At 37.2% G+C, this 17912-nt stretch overlaps 1 protein-coding gene across 3 annotated transcripts in view; it reads right to left on the bottom strand.

Moving 5' to 3' along the window:
• ARHGAP12 (Rho GTPase activating protein 12) overlaps positions 1-17912 on the bottom strand; it is a 109327-nt gene that overhangs the window by 5992 nt on the left and 85423 nt on the right. For all 3 annotated transcript variants that reach the window (XM_006874034.1, XM_006874035.1, XM_006874033.1), the window contains 5 exons: positions 12134-12235; positions 8332-8430; positions 4524-4626; positions 3066-3182; positions 473-571 (listed from right to left, as the gene is read on the bottom strand). In XM_006874034.1, the coding sequence (XP_006874096.1) occupies positions 473-571; positions 3066-3182; positions 4524-4626; positions 8332-8430; positions 12134-12235 (520 nt within the window). The remainder of the gene's footprint in view (positions 1-472; positions 572-3065; positions 3183-4523; positions 4627-8331; positions 8431-12133; positions 12236-17912) is intronic.

Below are 17912 nucleotides of genomic sequence, written 5' to 3' on the forward strand. Positions count from 1 at the left end.
ACTGTCTGGGTGGGGCTGATGAAAGGAGATGGGGATAGTACTAATGCGGCACAATAGTGAATAATTGCTATCATGACTAACTGTGAGGGTTGAAAATGTAAAGTAGATGATGTTATGTAGCAAAAGGAGGGGAGTCGTTGACTTTGCAGTCCAGGAGCGGAGGTCTCTGGGACCATCAAGGGAAAAGAGCAGAGAGCAGGACCCTACCCGGAGAAGCAGTGCCACCAGAGAGGAGAGACGGAGTGGGTGGGAACTCTAGACCCAGAGAGGGAGAGGGACTGTGTACTAACGACTGGGGGGCAGGCTTGCCGGGTACATCCTTTGGTTGGTTGATGCTGCATGGAGGGGATTGTAACCATGGCAATAAAGCAATATACAACAGGATGAACGTAAAGCTAATGTTCTCCCATGTAAACTATCACATAATTCAAAATGAAAGAGATAAAAAAAATATGTATGACCATTTCCTCACCATATTCTTCAACATGTTCAATGCATAACTTCACAAACTTTGGTACTGTGCCATTCTCTCTCTGACATAGATTAGCAAGATTGGCTCCAAATACCTGATCTGAAAGAGATTTAATTTTAAAAACAAATCACCTTGACAAAATTTAGCTCATAAAGTGACTAAAACAAAGCAATTCCTTACCATGACTTACCTTACATTGTATAATCTGTACTCAGCCTACCTCTTAAATTCCACTTCATACAATCTTTCTTCTCCATGAACACCCCAACTCATTCCTGCCTGAGCACCTTAGCATTTTCTATCTGTTTTGTGGGGAACACTGTTCCCCCAAATTTGGGTCATCATTCCTGGTGTCATCGGAACTAACTCCTCCTCTCAGGAAAACCTGACAAGTTTAAGATGACCTGATCGTAGTCATACCCTATTTTATTACCTTCTTAGTTTCTTCATAGGAATCACCACTGTCTTAAATTATCTAATCAACTCATTTTTTGGTCTGTCTCCCACTTGAACACACACTCTATTAGCGCCAAGAATTAATTTGAAATTCTTGAATTATAGGTATTCAAGGCATATAGGTATTCATGACTGCCACTTAGTAAAAACTCAAAAACCTTTCACTCAAGCATGTGTATGCCACCCATTAAGTGTCAACATTTGACCTCACAAAACATATTCCAAATGTGTTCTTTTTAATCTTTCAGCACAAGTTTTAAACTGAACATTAGTGCAAAATATCACGAAAACAAAATATTTGAAGTGATATATAAAGCCACACCACGGCAGCAGTTTAGATTTCTCAAGGAAAAACCATAGTAAACAAATTAGCAGTAGTTTTGTTCATTTGCTTGTCAGACTTTTTTATATAAAAGCTCTAAACAGTGGCTCCATATAATAAGCACTGGACTGCGAATCTCAGAAATCCTATACGGGGTCACTATGCATCAGAACTGACTGGACAGCACTTAATAACAACAAAGCTCAGTATCAGGACCCCTAGTAGCACGTGGTGTGGCACTGTGTGGTTAGTGCATGAAACTGAAAAGTCGGTTTGAATCACAAGGTTGGCAGTTCAAGTCCACCTGCCGCACCTCGGAAACCCTATACAGGGTCGCTGTGGGTTGGAACCAACTTGAGGGCATTTAACAACAACAAGTAGCACAGTGGGTTAAGCATTTGGATTTAAGGTCGGTGGTCTGAACCCACCACCTGCTCTGTGGAAGGAAGATGTGGCAGTCGGTTTCCATAAAGGTTTACGGCCTTGGAAACTCTATGGAGGTCTCCACTGTCCTGGAAGGTTACTCTGAATTGGAATCCATCAACAACAGTGGGGTTTCGGGTTTAAACTCCAAAAGCTAAATCCATATACTTTATCTAGGAATACCTGTTTACCAAAAACTCAAGGTTGCTAATTTGAATCATTCAATTACATAACTCTTTCTAGGCATCTTTTAAATACCTTTTTAATGACACTCATTTGTGTACTTTAATATAGATGATTTAAAAACAAAAGTTCCAATGACATCTTTGTTAGAAACCCATAATCGCATGGCTGGATGGACACACACATTATGTATCACTTTAACATGTAGCCATCTATTTATCAATGTCTGTCATGGCTTTGAGTCATGTATTAGAAAATATAGAATCTCAGGAATTTAGACTTACGCCTATGAATCTAAAGAACTATGGTTATATGAGATTTTAATGGATCTTTCTGATTAGAAAAGAGCCACTTAGTGCATTTTGGTACTTATAAACGGAACTTATATAATTAGAAAAAAACACGTGATACTACTTTTTATACTACCTCATGTGAGAACTGAAGAATAAAACAGGCTTGTTCATTTTGGTTTTCTTCTCTCCTTTCTTAGTATAGTTACTAGTGACTGTGGAGCCGGGTTTACTCGCAACAACCCACCTGTGTCAGAGTAAACTGGGCTCTACTGCTGACTTTTTGGGAATACTCACCAGACCTTTCTTTCAGAGGTACCTCTGAGTAGCATCTCTAGGTGGACTTGATGAACCCGCAACCATTTGGTTAGCAGCAAAGTGTGTTCATTGTTTGCACCATAAAGAGACTCTTTCTTAGTGATAGTTTATTAAGATTTTCTAATTTCTTCTGACCTTTGCATCTCAAAATTAAAACTCTTTATTGTTATGACTTGTAAAATTCTGCCACCCATCATGTCAGTGTGTTGTTGCTGTTGTTATGTGCTGTCAAGTCAATTCTGACTCAGAGAGACCCTGCATTAGGTTTCTCAGGAGTGTCTGGTGGATCTAAACCACCAACCTTGAAGTTCAAACCGCAGGTCCAGTGTTTATCCTACACACCAGGACTTCTCTGATACAGGTTTTCCAAGAAGCTAGTCTGGTGTTTACATCTATTCAGTGCTTCAGCCAATTAAAAAAGAAAAAAAATCTCATGCACTTAAAAAAATAAACTTCCGTTACTCAAATGTATTTTAATCACTTTAAAAACTTTATGAATAAAAATAGGAACATTTTTACTGATTGGAACTTTTAATTTGAAATGTCTTATTTCTGATTTTGGCCAAAGTTCATCATTACTGTAAACATGACTTCTACCTACCTTTAATATAACCTTTTTCACGAACAGCTTGCAAAGTGGGGCGTCGTGTAAGAAACTTTTTTAAGTTTTTCTTGGTTTTTTTCTGTTCCGAAGAATCTATGATATATACTTTTAAGGCTTAAGACAGAAAGAAAGATACTGAGTACTTCATAAAAGAGTAACTTTTTTGGTAACAAAGTTTTTCCAACTTGTACTCAACACACATTAATCTCATATATAAAAATTTCCATTTTTCTAACTTTCATGTGGTTGAAAGTAACACGTAAAAGATCAAACTAATGCATACCCAATTTCAAGGTTATAAAAAATTAAACAGCTCATTTTCATCTGACCCCAAGCTGTCTTTTGTTGGTATGTGTACTGAGACATTCTTAAATTACGCTAATTTAAATAATTATTTCACAAATGAGTCCATGCATCTTCTTTGAATCTATCAGTTTGAGAAGGTAAAATGAACCTTCCCCAAAAAACATCCAAAGAACAATTAAAAAGTCCCTCTCCTTAGTGAACCTAGGAGTCTGGCTATGCATCCATAACCGCCACAACTCTTGATACTTTAAGCAAAGTCTCATCATCGTGACTTTTATTAAGAATGAGAACATCTGTAAAGTATAAAGTCTCCTCTTTAATTGACAGAATTTTAATCACAAAGATACACTGCCTTTATTTTTTAGTTACAACAAAAATGCAAATAAGTAAATTTCCTGAATATAGCTAAATTTTGGGGAGACTCAGAGCATAAACAATATATTAATAAAGAATAAAAATCATGAATTTTTCATATGTTTACACTCTTTTAGGGTGACCAGGTCAATTAATAGCTCTAGACTTTAGTGAGATGTGGGAGAATAGAGAACTGATTTCCTCGCTATTTATCATTTGAAGAGTTAAACCTGGATTCGTTAAGAACAGATTTATCAAAGTGAAGAGTCACAGTTTACAACCGCGCTAAAAATTTTAGAAAGGGCTGCGTCAGAAAACGCTGTTCTTCAAGCTGTTAGTCTTGCATGGACCTGTGCACATGCACAGACAGATCCTTAAGTCCACAGATGGCTGCCTTGTGGCCAGTAAAGAAATATGGCATTTGACCCAAGACTGTTGACTTCTTAAAGCATAAGTTCTATGTAGAATCTTAAATATCAACTATTTTATTTTAAGTCAATAAAGTTCCGTTCCCTAGAAATCTCAACAAAAGAGTACTGGAGTATGTATTTTCTTCCTCCTGACTTATCAAAATATCTTCAAATTTATAAGATATGATGGTGTCGGGATGCATACCATGAAGCTGAAAAAGAATGAGTTCATAAGAAGAAAGAGTACTGAAACACTGAGACTTGTAATTCATAATCATAACTTTAAAAAATAAAAGACAGACTACACTCACCTTTAATATAGTTATTTGAAAAGTTAACAGAATAAGCTCACTTAAACCATTAGCAACAGGAAAAAACAACTTACAACGCAGCTTTTTAGGTTCCTTATGGTCCTTTTCTTTATCATGCTTTTCTATTCCTGGTGAATCTGGGGTCTCCTCTTCAAGTCCGTCATCATTTTCTACAGCCTGGAGGTTAGATGTTTCACAAACCTGTATTACTTCTAGTATTACTGTAGTCAGAACAGCCTAATTCTCAGAACAGTCAGTAACTGATTCTCCTAAATGAGCTTTAGGAAAGCAATTCGTCTACATTATAAATGATTTAGATAGCTGATAAAACTTTGGAAGTATTGTTTCCCAGATGGCACACAACTTCTGAATTTCAGTAAAGAAAATAACAGCTGATAATTTCCTCTATAATGGACCTCGCTGGTAATGAGGTTTACCTTTACTCATTTTGATCAACTGCACATGTGAGACAGTGATAACAAGAACAAGGGCCTGTAAATCTTTTTCCAGAGCAGACAGCCTCAAATCTTGCTCCCACAGAGTGGCTGGTGGGTTTGAACTGCCAGCCCTGTGGTTCACAGTCCAGTGCTTATCCTACAGTGCCACCACAGTTATTTCTGAATATCAACAATCTTTTTAAATCACATTGTGTGCTAACAGTTAAGCATTACTCACAGACCCACAGATGTTGAAAAGTTAAAGAAAACCTAGAACTCTACTTGCTGTGTGACTCTGTGGGTTACTGCGCTAGACTGCAAAGTCAGTTTGAACCTCAAGGTTGGTGGTTCAAGTTCACCAGTCGCTCCTCTGAAATTCTATACAGGGTCGCTATGGGTTGGAACTGACTCGACAGCACTTAACAATAACAACTTGGTGTGGCGCTGTAGGATCAGCACTAGATCGTGAACCACAAGGCCGGCAGTTCAAACCCACCAGATGCTCCTTGTTAATCCTGTAAAGGGTTTCTATGAGTCGGAATCGACTCAACGGCACTTAACCACAACACAGTCATCTAACCAAGGACACGTTTACAGTCAAAACTTGTACTGACTTTTCAAAGCTAAAAACTATTGTTTTGCTCTCACATGGAAAACTTTACTTCACCTGGAATTTGCATGGTGTGGAGTGTGATGAAGAGCTTTAGTTTCTTCCTGGATTTCCAATGGTCTCAGCACCTTACTGTCCAGCAGCACTATCTACGGCATAACGTGCCTGTACCCATGTGGAGCTGTTCTAGGTTCTCTATCCATCGGGCTCTGCACTACCCGTGCACAGATACCACACTGTCTTTAATGACTACAGCTTTATACCAAGTTATATACATATGACAGTATAGGGTTTTCCATTTTCTTCTTTCAGAGCAGGGTGGACATTCTTAGCCCTTTGCAATTCTACAAGAATTTTAGAATAAACTTTCAAGTTCTCCCAGAAAGCCTGTAGGACCTCTGAATGAAATTCAAAAACTTCAAATCTATAAATTTGTAAAGCATTACTGAATCTTTTAAATCCATGAACATTATTTCTCGTGATTACTTTTTCTTTAATATCTTTCAATAATGTTTTGTAATGTTCCCTGAAGAGGTCTTGCATATTCCTCAGTAGTTATATTTTTTAATATTATACAAGCAGCATATGGAGTCCTGGTGTGGACTGTAAGTTAATGTGCTGGACTGCAAGGTCGGTTTGAACCACAGGGTTGGCAGTTCAAGCTCACCAGCCATTTCTTGGAAACCCTATACAGGGTCGCTATGGGTTGAAACAGACTAGACAGCACTTAACAACAACACAAGCAGTATATATTTCAAAATTTCAGTCTGGAGTTATGTTCCTTTCTCTTTACTTGGCCTATTCCTTTTGGCCCTTTAGTAATTCAATTTTTAAAAAATAGACACTAAAAAACTTACTCTACAAGGCATTCCCTGTCCCATCCACTAGGTTAGTCCTGACTTACTGAGCATTTTTATAGTAGGCTGTACATCTTCTACCATCATAACACTCATCACATTTCATGGCATCAACAAATGGCGCAGCTGTCTGTCTTCAGTTATCTTTTGTCTTTACCTGTAAGCGCCACAGAGAGGTCCAGCATCTGGATGCTCACACTGGTTAAATGAAAGCACGATAGAGGCTTGCTTTCCAGGGAAAGTGAACACATAACTGTGACCATGTGACAGTCCATACTGGGGAGAATACTGGGAAATGCAGATTAAGCTCTGAGCAGGAAAGGAATATAAAATCTACATCGTTGTTGTTGTTAAGTGCTGCTGAGTTGGTTCTAACTCAAAGTGACCCTATGTAAGGTTTCTGAGGATTGGTTGGTAGCTTTGAACCTTTAAACTTGCAATGAGCAGTTACAATGCTTATCCTACAGCACCACACCAGGGCCCCAAATTGACATTAGGCAGTTTCCTATAGCAATGGCATTAGGAATAAATGCGTGGAGGTTTAGATTAAATAAGGAAAAACGTTTAGGAAGTTATTCTTTATATAAAGATGTTATCCTTGGTTTCAGGAATAAATAGGAAGGGACAGGATTCAGAAATATACAATATTATATTCTGCAAAATATGATTTTTACATATAGCTTGGTGATTAATTTGCTAGAAGAGGTAAAAAGTTCAGGAAGAAAGAGTTAAAAAAATACTCAAATTCCAAATCTGAGTGTTTTGAATGAAGTAAACCATAAAATCTTTTTAAAAGAAACTTGGAGAAAATCAAATCCACTCTCTCTACAAGTGAACAAAGTGAAGCTGGCAGAGGTAGTGTTACCTCACAAGTCTCTGATAGATACCGCAGTTTCTACAAAAGCCAGTCATTCCCAACCTTCCTGGCTTCTATTTTAGTTTTAAACCATAACCATTGCCAAAACCAATGCCATTGCCATCCAGCTCATTCCAGCTCACAGTAACCCTAGAGCACTGCCCTATACGGTCTCCCAGGCTGCAAATCTGTACAGAAGCAGACTGCCACACCTTTTTCCCATGGAGCAGCTGGTGGCTGAAATGGATGACCTTTAGGATAGTATAAGAGTGCATAACCACTGAGCCCCCAAGGATCCTATAAAACGAGCACACTTCCATACATCTAATCTTCCATTCTGTCGTTCTGATGATCCTCAGGAGCCATGCCCTCACATGGGGAGGGGGAAGAAACAAGTCTAAAGGAAGTACACATCCTAGTTGCTCACTTCTGCTCTTACTAACACAACTTTAGAATTTGAATTTGAGGTTGAGATTACTGTCATAAAACAAAGAAGTAAGCTTCCAGAAACATAAGGGAACTAGACGCTTCAGGGTAACAGGGGAGATACTTAAGAGAGGTATGGGAAGGAAGACAACCTAATAAAACTTCCTTCATTTCACAATTCTGCCCAAAACATGTTTCCATCAACAGTATTGTACCTAACTCTCTTTCAGTCACTGTAAATACTATGTGCTAGACACTGTTTCACTGTTCTCTTTTTGAACCAATGTCAAATGTGAGTATTACTTCGATTCCATGGAAATAATGGTGATGGAAGCTGTGTGCCGCCAATGAGTTGGTTGGCTCGTAGCGACGCTGTACAGAGTTTCCAAAGCTATAAATCTTTAAGGGAACAGAAAGGCTCCTCCTCCCTTGGAATGACTAGTAGATTCGAACTACTGACTTTGCAGTTAATACCCCAGCTCGTAATCCACTATGCTACAGGGCTCCTTTATATATTATATAAATGAGAATGTTATTTACTAGGCTCTGAAATTTACTAACGTGACCATTGTTTTTACCAACTCTAACAAAATATATACAAGTCTTACCTCGTATAAATTGATATGATATACGCAGAATAGAAAACCAAAAAGCAACCCAACTCAGAAGGTGAAAATATACTGGTCAAACACATACCTGATTACTGATATTACTACTGAGAACTTTAAACCAATCATTAATTACAGTGTCGTTATCAGACTGAATCAGCAGTTCTGTTCCTTGTCGAGTTTTCAGCTTCAGAGAAAGGAGAAGAAAAAGTACTGTTAAGGCTTTCAACAAATAAATTAATACATTTGACTTCAAGTTTACAAAACCATCAGTAGAAAATTTGTTGTTGTAATTTAGTGTCATCAAGTTAGTTCCAACTCATAGCAACCCTATATAGGGTTTCCGAGTAATGGCTAGTGGGTTTGAACCACCAACCTTGTGACCAGTAGTCCAATGATTATCCTACAGCACCCCACCAGGACTCTAGTAGAAGATTAGATGCCATCCATTTAGTTAATAAGGAGCTTTAGTAGTGCAGTGGTTATGAGTTGGATTGCTAACCTCAAGGTCAGCTGTTCAAAACTACCAGCCGTTCCATGGGAAAAAGACGATGCTTTCTGCTCCAGTAAACATTTACAGCCTCGGAAACCCTATTCAGGGTCACTATGAGTCAGAACTAATTCCACAGCACACCACCACCACCGTTATATTAATAAAACAAAAGGTAAAGTAGTACACAGCTATGGAATATCTTTTATTTTAGCATAAAATAAGACAAGCTGAGTTATTTTACAGACCATAATGGTGTGCTTCACAATAAACACTCAATGAAAATCTAGTAATTTAGGATTCCATCACACAAATGCCATAAAACTTACTGAAATCTACTATATTTAAAAATAAGTTAAAGTATCAAAGTCATGAATTTTAAATTAAAATTGAAACATACTTCATTTGTAAAGAACATACTTCATTTGTACATAGACCTGAGAAGCTTTTCTTTTTTTTTCCAAAATGACATTCTGAGACATGCTGTTGTTAGGTGCCATCCAGTCAGTTATAAGTCATAGTAACTTTATGCATAACAGAAGGAAACACTGCCCAGTCCTATACCAATCTCACAATTGTTATGCTTGAGCCCACTGCTGCTGCCACTGTGCCAATCCACCCTGTTGGGGGTCTTCCTCTTTTTCACTGTCCCTCCACTTTACCAAGCATGATGTCCTTCTCCAGGGACTGGAATACGTCTAATATTATGAGAGACAAAGTCTGACCATCTTGGCTTCTAAGAAGCATTCTGGATTTAACTAAGACATGCTACTAAACCTGAAACATGAGCATGTTCTGGAACATGCTACTCCCCAAACATAGTTATCTAAATAATGTTTAAAAAAACTATTCCTCAAAAAAATTATGTGACATTAAGCGGAAAATTACTGGATTGAAGAAAATTATATAGCGTCTCTCCTTCAAAATTTTGATAGTATTGAGGAAATTGTTATTTCATAAGACAGGAATAAAACATAAACTATTTCCCATGGAATGTTTTTCATTCCAGAAACACCTATTGAAATTGCAAGACTATTAACGACTTGCAAGCTGTCATCTAAGGCATGGTAACTGTTTTGCATTTGCGTGGAGCAACAGTTGAAGAAGAGTCAGATACAGAAAGAGGATGTGGAATGTGTGCTAACTGAACAACTCCATGAACAACAGCCTCTTTTGCCGTAAGCCCAGAAGAACTGGATGATGCCTGGCTACCAATACTCAACATTTTGATCAAAGATCCTATAGAAAAATCCTAATCCAAAGGGAAGAAATAAGAACAGAATTTCAAATTCTAAGAATCTAGACTTTCTGGAGCCAAGGGAACTGGATGAATCCCTGAAACTAGGCCATGAAATAATCCTTAAACCTTAAACTAAAAATATCCATGATGTCATCTTAAAACTAACCATTATTTTAATTAGTAAAAGAAAAAATGTCCTGCATCGAGCTCTTTTAAGAGCTATCTATATGACATCACACTGACAACAGCAACTTACAAGATTAGACTGGAACATTAGGGTGCAGTGAGTTCATGTTAATGGAGAAAACTCAGAAAAGGTTACACAACTCTAAGAATAAAATCAATGTCACTAAGCAGTACCTGTAGAAACAAACTGCTGTTATATTTTGATGTGCATATTCTCAACAGCAACAAAATAAATTTAAAAAAAGAAACAAGAAACTGGAAAGCCTTGTATTTGTCATGCGTATCTTTTAAGACAGTGGGTCAACCATATTAAATGTTCATTGCATGTGAACTACTTTGGTTACAGGCTGTCACTCAAAGAAAAGGGAAAGTATAGTCTCTGCTTTAAAAAAAAAATTAATTTTAATCACCTAGTGGGGTGAGTCCTGGTGTAGTACTGTGGGATAAAGGACTAGACCACAAGGTCAGTGTGAAACACACGGCTGGCGGTTCAAATTCACCAATTACTCCTTGGAAACCCTATACAAGGTCACTATGAGTCAGAAGTGACTCTATGACACTTAACAAGTTTGGGGAACAGCTTACAAATAATAATATCCCAAAATAGACTACAATGAATGTTATTTAAAAAGCAAAAACCAAGAAAAATCATCATGACTGAAGTGACATCTGCCATGCATCTTGGAAGACAGGTAACATTTGACAAACAGAGACTGGCATGGCTCAAGGCAGAACAATAAAACAGGAGTAAAAATCACACAAGCAGGAACCTGGGTTCTGTTTGTTGGTTTGGTTTGGAAAACAGCAATTAACCCACTCTGCCTAGAAAAGAAGCCAAGGAAGGACTGAGCCATCAGGCTAGAAGGACTGGTCAGGACTGGGAAGGTGGTGAAGATAGCAGCAAGGATTGCTACCACCTGTATAGGCCCACCCTCTGCAATGTGACTTTGCTGGTCCTCCAGCAATGGGTGGACTCTAATTTTCCATCCCACTGAATACAAGGCTACACCACTGACTTGTAGATTACAACATAACACGGAAAATGATGCAGAGGATAAGCACTAGACTGCTAATCACAAGGCCAGTACTTCATATCCACCAGCCGCACTATGGGAACCCTATATACAGCATCGATACAAGTTGGAAGTGACTTAACAACACTTAACAGCAAGAACAACAGGCCTCAAGGAACCTTGCAGCTTCCACTTTCAACCTTCTGTAACCCTGACACAGCCATGTGAAGGAACCAGGGGTAGCTTCTTTGAAGGACAGATCTTGTGGAGAGAGAAGCTTCCCCAGTAGTCGGCACCAACACACCAGACATGTGAATGACATGTGTTAGACCACGCAGGCCAGTCAAGTCACATGAGCACTGAGTCTTCATGGATGGTCCCAAGTTAAAGCAGCAGCAGACCTACCCAGCTCAGAACAGACAAAACTGAGCAAATGTAACTGTGGTTGTATAAAGCTACTAGTTTTAGAGTTGTCTGTTATACAGCAATAAATACTCGATACAGGGTCATATACTATTCTGGAGGGTTTTCAATGACAAAATGAAAGGTAATAATGGAGGTCTGGAGTGAGGGCCTTAACATATTTTCTAATATTAGACTTGGTAGAGACAGGAAATCACACCAACTTTGTTGCTGCCGAGGAAAAGCACAACTTGTAGAACGTAGGCTGCATTATATATAAGGGGCTTCAAAAAAATTGGTGGGAAAATTCTGTTATCTTAAATCAATTTTTTCATGAACTTTTTGAAATCCTTTCATAGAGTCTGAGATCTAATAATTTTAAGTAAATGAATCCCAGACTTTTTTACACAGCATTTCTTAAATTACAATATAAGCTTGGCTATATATATATATATATATATAATCACAATGAAAGACTATTTCCAAAATAACTCAAAAACAGAAAATCCAATTCTTTACAGTTAAGAAATATGAGTTATACTTAGAAAAAAATTATTACCTCAAAAACATTCTTTTTACTGGATTTATCCTTGGAAGCCATCTCAATTGTTGCCCCCTTGAGGTCCACTGTGAATTCTGGTTTGGACTGGTTACTCCCGAACTTCAATGTAGGAAAAAGGAAAAACCACTATGTGGTAATCATGTATGTGTATGCATTCAAAAAGAATTAAGCTCAACTTCATATTAACATTAACCAAGTAGAAAATCAATTCAAATTCTTCTCTTTCGATATTATAAATGTAATTCCTACTTTACAATTTGAAAATGTCTCAAGATTATGAATATGTAGGTTAATAGAAAAGGAAAAGGAAATGACTGGACTTCTATAGCAACAATAACAGTAATACAAAAATAACAACAGAAAACCCACACCAAAACAATTTTCTACCCATCACAATAGCAAACAAAAGTGGTGGATTGGTAACACTAGATTTGCAAATTTACAAACACATGTATCTTTTGATAACATGTGGTGCTGTAGGATAAGCAGTATATTCCTAATCACAAGGTTGGCAGTTCAAACTTACCAGTTGCTCCTTGGAAACCCTATACAGGGTCACTATGAGTCACAACAAACTCGACAGCACTTAACAACAACAACTAACATATGCCTATGTGAAATAATATGTTCAAAAAGGGAAGACAATATTCTTATATATAAATTCTTATGTATATATAATATCTGGAAAATACCAAGTGACTTTCCCACCTAATAAACATTTCTAATCCTGATTCTGTGCTTTCAAGTTAGTTCCTTGTAGGTTATTTAGGTTGTCAACAACTAACAATAACATGGGAAAACAGAAAACTGTAAGCCCCAGTTCTTTGATTCAGGCTTTGTTAAAGAGTCTGATGCTACATAAAGCTGTAACACCTTAATGAGGAACTGAAAAGAATGGAAAGATAGTTGCCATGGGTGGTTTGAAATGAAAATGTACTTAGCTATCTATTGTATTTTGTTAACTACATAAGAAAAAGTTTAGTAAATTGTAGGAAACTGACATCAAATCTATACTTTAATTCAATTTGTGTTTAAGTCTGTTAACTAACAATCACAGTGTCTCTATGTAATTGAAAGGTTTGGAGGTTAAGACCCCCAAGGACTGCTGAATTGTAATCTTATGGTCATAAAGATTTGTCTATAGGAAATTTCATTTGGTAAAATATTTATTGTATATAAGCATTCATGTTTCTAATCAAATTGTGCCTCTCACTAGAAACAGATCTTGTCCACATACTTGCGATAACGTATTCACTGTGTAAAGTCAACAACTCTACTCTTAACACTTAGTAAGTGCTTTCACTTCACTTGTTTTCCCTGTGACTTTTCACTGCGTGTTTTCAGCCGGCAGGGTAGACTTAAGGAACGTACTACTCATTGTAACAAAACATTAACATTTAGGAATCATGTGGAATTTATTAATGGAATCAAAACAAAATTTAAGATATCATATGGAACTGATCAGTGGACTCAAAACAAAATTTAGAGTATCATATGGAATTTATTAGCAGACTCATAATAAAAACCACAATGAAAAATTTAACTGCATTCTACAAAGTCTTTACCTTTTAAGTACCCTTAGTCATCCAAAGACAAACACAATTACTGTTTCATCATATAACTGTATATATCCATTAAGGCTACGTATGATGGGCACTGATAACTTTCTCAGTATAAGTGACAGATCCCAAACGTTACAAAAGGTGAATATGCCTACTTAACAAAACCACAAAAATTCATTTAACTTATTGTCACTACATGCTCTGTAGATGGTTAACTGTAAGCTAAGAAACACACAGAACAGAGTACCAAATATAAATATGATGACATGAGCTGGCTAGAAAAAATATTTTCAGTCTGGTTGGCACAACTTCTTGCTTATTTTTATTTTAGTATTTACTCTTTTTCAAAATCTACTCCCATTTTCTCTAGCTAAATCACACCCCCATGTATTCATGGCGAGGAAAATATAACATCTGTGGCAAGGGGCACACAACAAGAACACATACAGTGACAGCGGAAACAGGATCAGATTTTACATAGGCGACAGCAGGCCGGCAACTGACAGAATTTTTCCAAGAAGAAAGCAAGAGCTCAGAGTCTGAGCCCTGTTGGCAGAATGACTTAATGGAAAAAGGGAAGAAAATGATGATGTCATAACATGGTACAATGGAAAAATGACACACAAGAGAAAAATGTAACAGAACCAGATAGGCCCCAAATACAATTCTACAAGCAGACACATAACACAGCAAAGCTAAACCTCCAGGTATCTTTGCAAAGTCTAGAATTTATCTTCAAGTACTTTCTGTCTTTGATGTTATATAAATTCATATATTTTACTTTAAAGATGCTTCACATAGGTTACACACTGACCAGACTTGTCTTAGCCAACACTCACAAGGGAAGACTACAGAAAGGTGTCCCGGTCTGCAACTCCACCATCTTGCTGAGCCCCTTTCTCAGAAATCTCTGGGACCCACCTCGTGACCTGCTGGACAAAGTCCTCTGGTCTCCCATCTAGCCTGTCTTTCCTTCCTCTAGGACTGTGGTTCTGAACCAAAGGAAACTTTGTCTCCTAGAGGTCCTGCTGCGGTGCTGTTGGATAAGCACAAGACTGTTAACTGCAAGGTCAGCAGCACAAACCCACCAGTCACTCAGAAACCCTACAAAGGGTTGCCGTGAGTCAGAGCTGACTTGCCAGCACACAACAGGAGACACCTGGAAATGCATGGAGACATTTTTGGTTGTTACATTGGAGGCGGAGCTGCCATTGGCATCTGTGGACATCCTATAATGCTCAGGGCAGCATCCCCCATCACATACACCAAAGCAGTATCTGGCCCCCAAAAGTGACTGTGGAGTCCCAGTATGGTGCTGTGGGTTACTGGACTAGACTGTAATGTCGTCTGAACCGCAAGCTAGGCAGTTCAAGCTCACCAGCTGCTCCTTAAAAACCCTATATACGGTAGCTATGAGTTGGAATGACTCGACGGCACTTAACAACAACAACAACAAAAGTGATTTTATTTGGAGATTTTAAAGCCTGTACAAACAAATTTTTAAATAACAGCAGATATTTGCTTGGTGGTTTTTTAAATATTCATGCAATCTGATGAATGGTGTCTGACAGTGAGCATAGAGTTATGTGATGTCTAGTGTCCAAGCTGTTACCAACTATAATGTAAACTGGGAAGACCAGGGGCATGTTATTCCCCTTCCATAAGCCCTCTATAAACTACATACCCTGTAACATACACCTTATAGCTAAAAGTCCTCAAGCATAACACAATGCTCAGAACATAGCAAGCTTATATGGCTGTTAAATAAGATGCAAGCAATGTTTCAAAGCAGTACAGGTTTCTATTATTGATATATAACAGCCCAGTGGATAACATCTGGAAGGTAGCTATTTTAAAAGAGAAGGAAATGCTCACTAGAGTTTTGGATGGTGTAATATCTATCATCATCGGGATCAACTCAACGGCAGGGAGTGTGGCTTATAGCATCTATGTAAAATTGATCCTATAGAGATGTACACAACAGGTGTGCGTTTCGCTTACTCAATTTTAGCTATGCATGCCCAGCAAAAATACAAAGCATGACATATCAAAGAAAAAGATTCAAATAATGTGAGTGATTCTGTTCAGCATTCCACCCATGGAATATGCCCTGAAGTGAATATTTGATGTTAACCTGTTCTCAAAGTGGATCTCAGTATATTTTCATGAAGTAAATGTAAATGTGATTTTATTGTTTAAGGACACACATTTCTCCTACTATCTGGTCCCTTAACACAAACCACCCAATCTCAACTCAAGAAAAAGCAATCTCTTCAAACCATCTGAGAAAAAAGTCAATTCTGGCTTCTAACACAGCATGTTCCTAAGGGACATTCAAGGGCAACTTTCACGACACGCAAGTTTTGTCTTTAGAGCTTGTATTACTTACTACCTATCTTCAGGTAAGACTTAATTCTATTACATAAACAGAAACATTTAACAACAATAGCTACGATAAGCTACTATTCTCAATAGAGAAACAAGGCTACAATTCTTTAAAATCCTTTTTGAACAACTCTTATTACTGATATAATAGAGCACAGCTTACAACTGACACCAAAATTTAGTATTTGTGACTATACAGTAGCATACACTAAATAAAATGCATTCTCCAGATCCACATATAATTAGATGATCTTAACTTGCTTTAACCTAGGCAATTTAAGCTAGGTTTTCTTTCCTTAATATGTTAATAGGGGAATGGGGAAAACAAACCACTCTGAAGTTTTAAATTTATCATGAAGTAAACACCAAGGACTGAATGTGTAATCAAACATTTCCCACAACCTACATCTGCTTTGTCTTTTTTCAGACTATAAAAATGTGACAGCATTTTATTTGTTTCTATCTGAAATGATATAATATAAACATATTAACTAAAAGACAGAAAACTCAAATAGCAAATCCCTAAATTTAAAAAATAATTTAAAATGCTATAACTTCAAAGCTGGAAATCTTAAACTGATTCTACTACTGACACAGGGTATTAATATACATAATAAAAAGAAATACCTCACATCCTTTGTCAGGATTAGTTTTAATTATGAGTTCTGAACAATGCAAGGTCTTTGAGAGTGGAAACCTTAAATAAAATGCAACTAAGGAACTCAGGTAGCGTAGTGGTAACGAATCAAGCTGCAAACCGCAAGGATATCAGTTTGAAACTACCAGCTGTTCCGTGAGAGAAAGATGAGGCTTTCTGTTCCCATAAAGATGTACAGTTTCAGAAACCCTGTACAGGGTCACTATGAGTCGGAACCGACTCCACAGCACATAACAACAATAACAACTTGTACTAATGGTTGTATGCAGTGGGTATTCACTGCATATCTTTAATTTTAAAAAAATTCTTTAAATCTCATACAAACCTATCTACCTTAATATTATTCCACTTAGCTACTACTCTACCTGTTTTATCTGTACATATCAAATTTTTACTCTTTAAACACCAATAGTTAGGATATAAATGACCACTATTCAGCTTTCTACAGGTACTTCTTTACCACTAATTAATGTTTCCATTCCCCTTCTTTCATTCATTTTCTTTACATAATTTTAAATAAAACATGAGCCATAAGTAGGAAGGAAAAATAATTACACTGTCCTCTAGGAAAGTATTAACATAAAAATAACCATATGTTTTCCTTCAGGGGAAAAAGAGGGGAAAAAAAATTATCAGTTTACTTTACGATATGTCAAACAAACTTTCAATTCTTTGCAATAGAAAACATTTTACAGGTCATTTTCACTTCTCTGACCAAACAGAAAGCAAATCAAAGGATTAGTGAACAAAGCAGAAGAAACATTCTAGAATGCTCACCTTCATGCTCAATCCATGAAAAACTTAGACTGGCATTGGAAGACTAACATGCCCTGATTAAGAACAATGCTACATTACATGGCTTAGTTATAAATTCAGATGACTAAAATTAAATTAAATGCTAAAATATATTTTTCTTTTATCTAACATAAGCCCTATTAAAAAACTTTAAGACCTATTAGCTTGAAAGAAACTCAATATTTGTAAGAGTATATTGGTTATGATAGCTCATAAAGCAAACCAAACATTTAGATTCATTTCATTTTAAATATTCTATAAACCGTTATTGGAGTCCTGGTGTGGTGCTGTGGGTTAATGCGCCAGACTGCAAAGCCGTTTGAACTGCAAGGTTGGCGGTTCAAGTTCACCAGCGCTCCATAGAAACTCTATACCG

Source organism: Chrysochloris asiatica, unplaced genomic scaffold, assembly GCF_000296735.1.
Source record: "Chrysochloris asiatica unplaced genomic scaffold, ChrAsi1.0 scaffold00258, whole genome shotgun sequence".
Classification (NCBI taxonomy): domain Eukaryota; kingdom Metazoa; phylum Chordata; class Mammalia; order Afrosoricida; family Chrysochloridae; genus Chrysochloris; species Chrysochloris asiatica.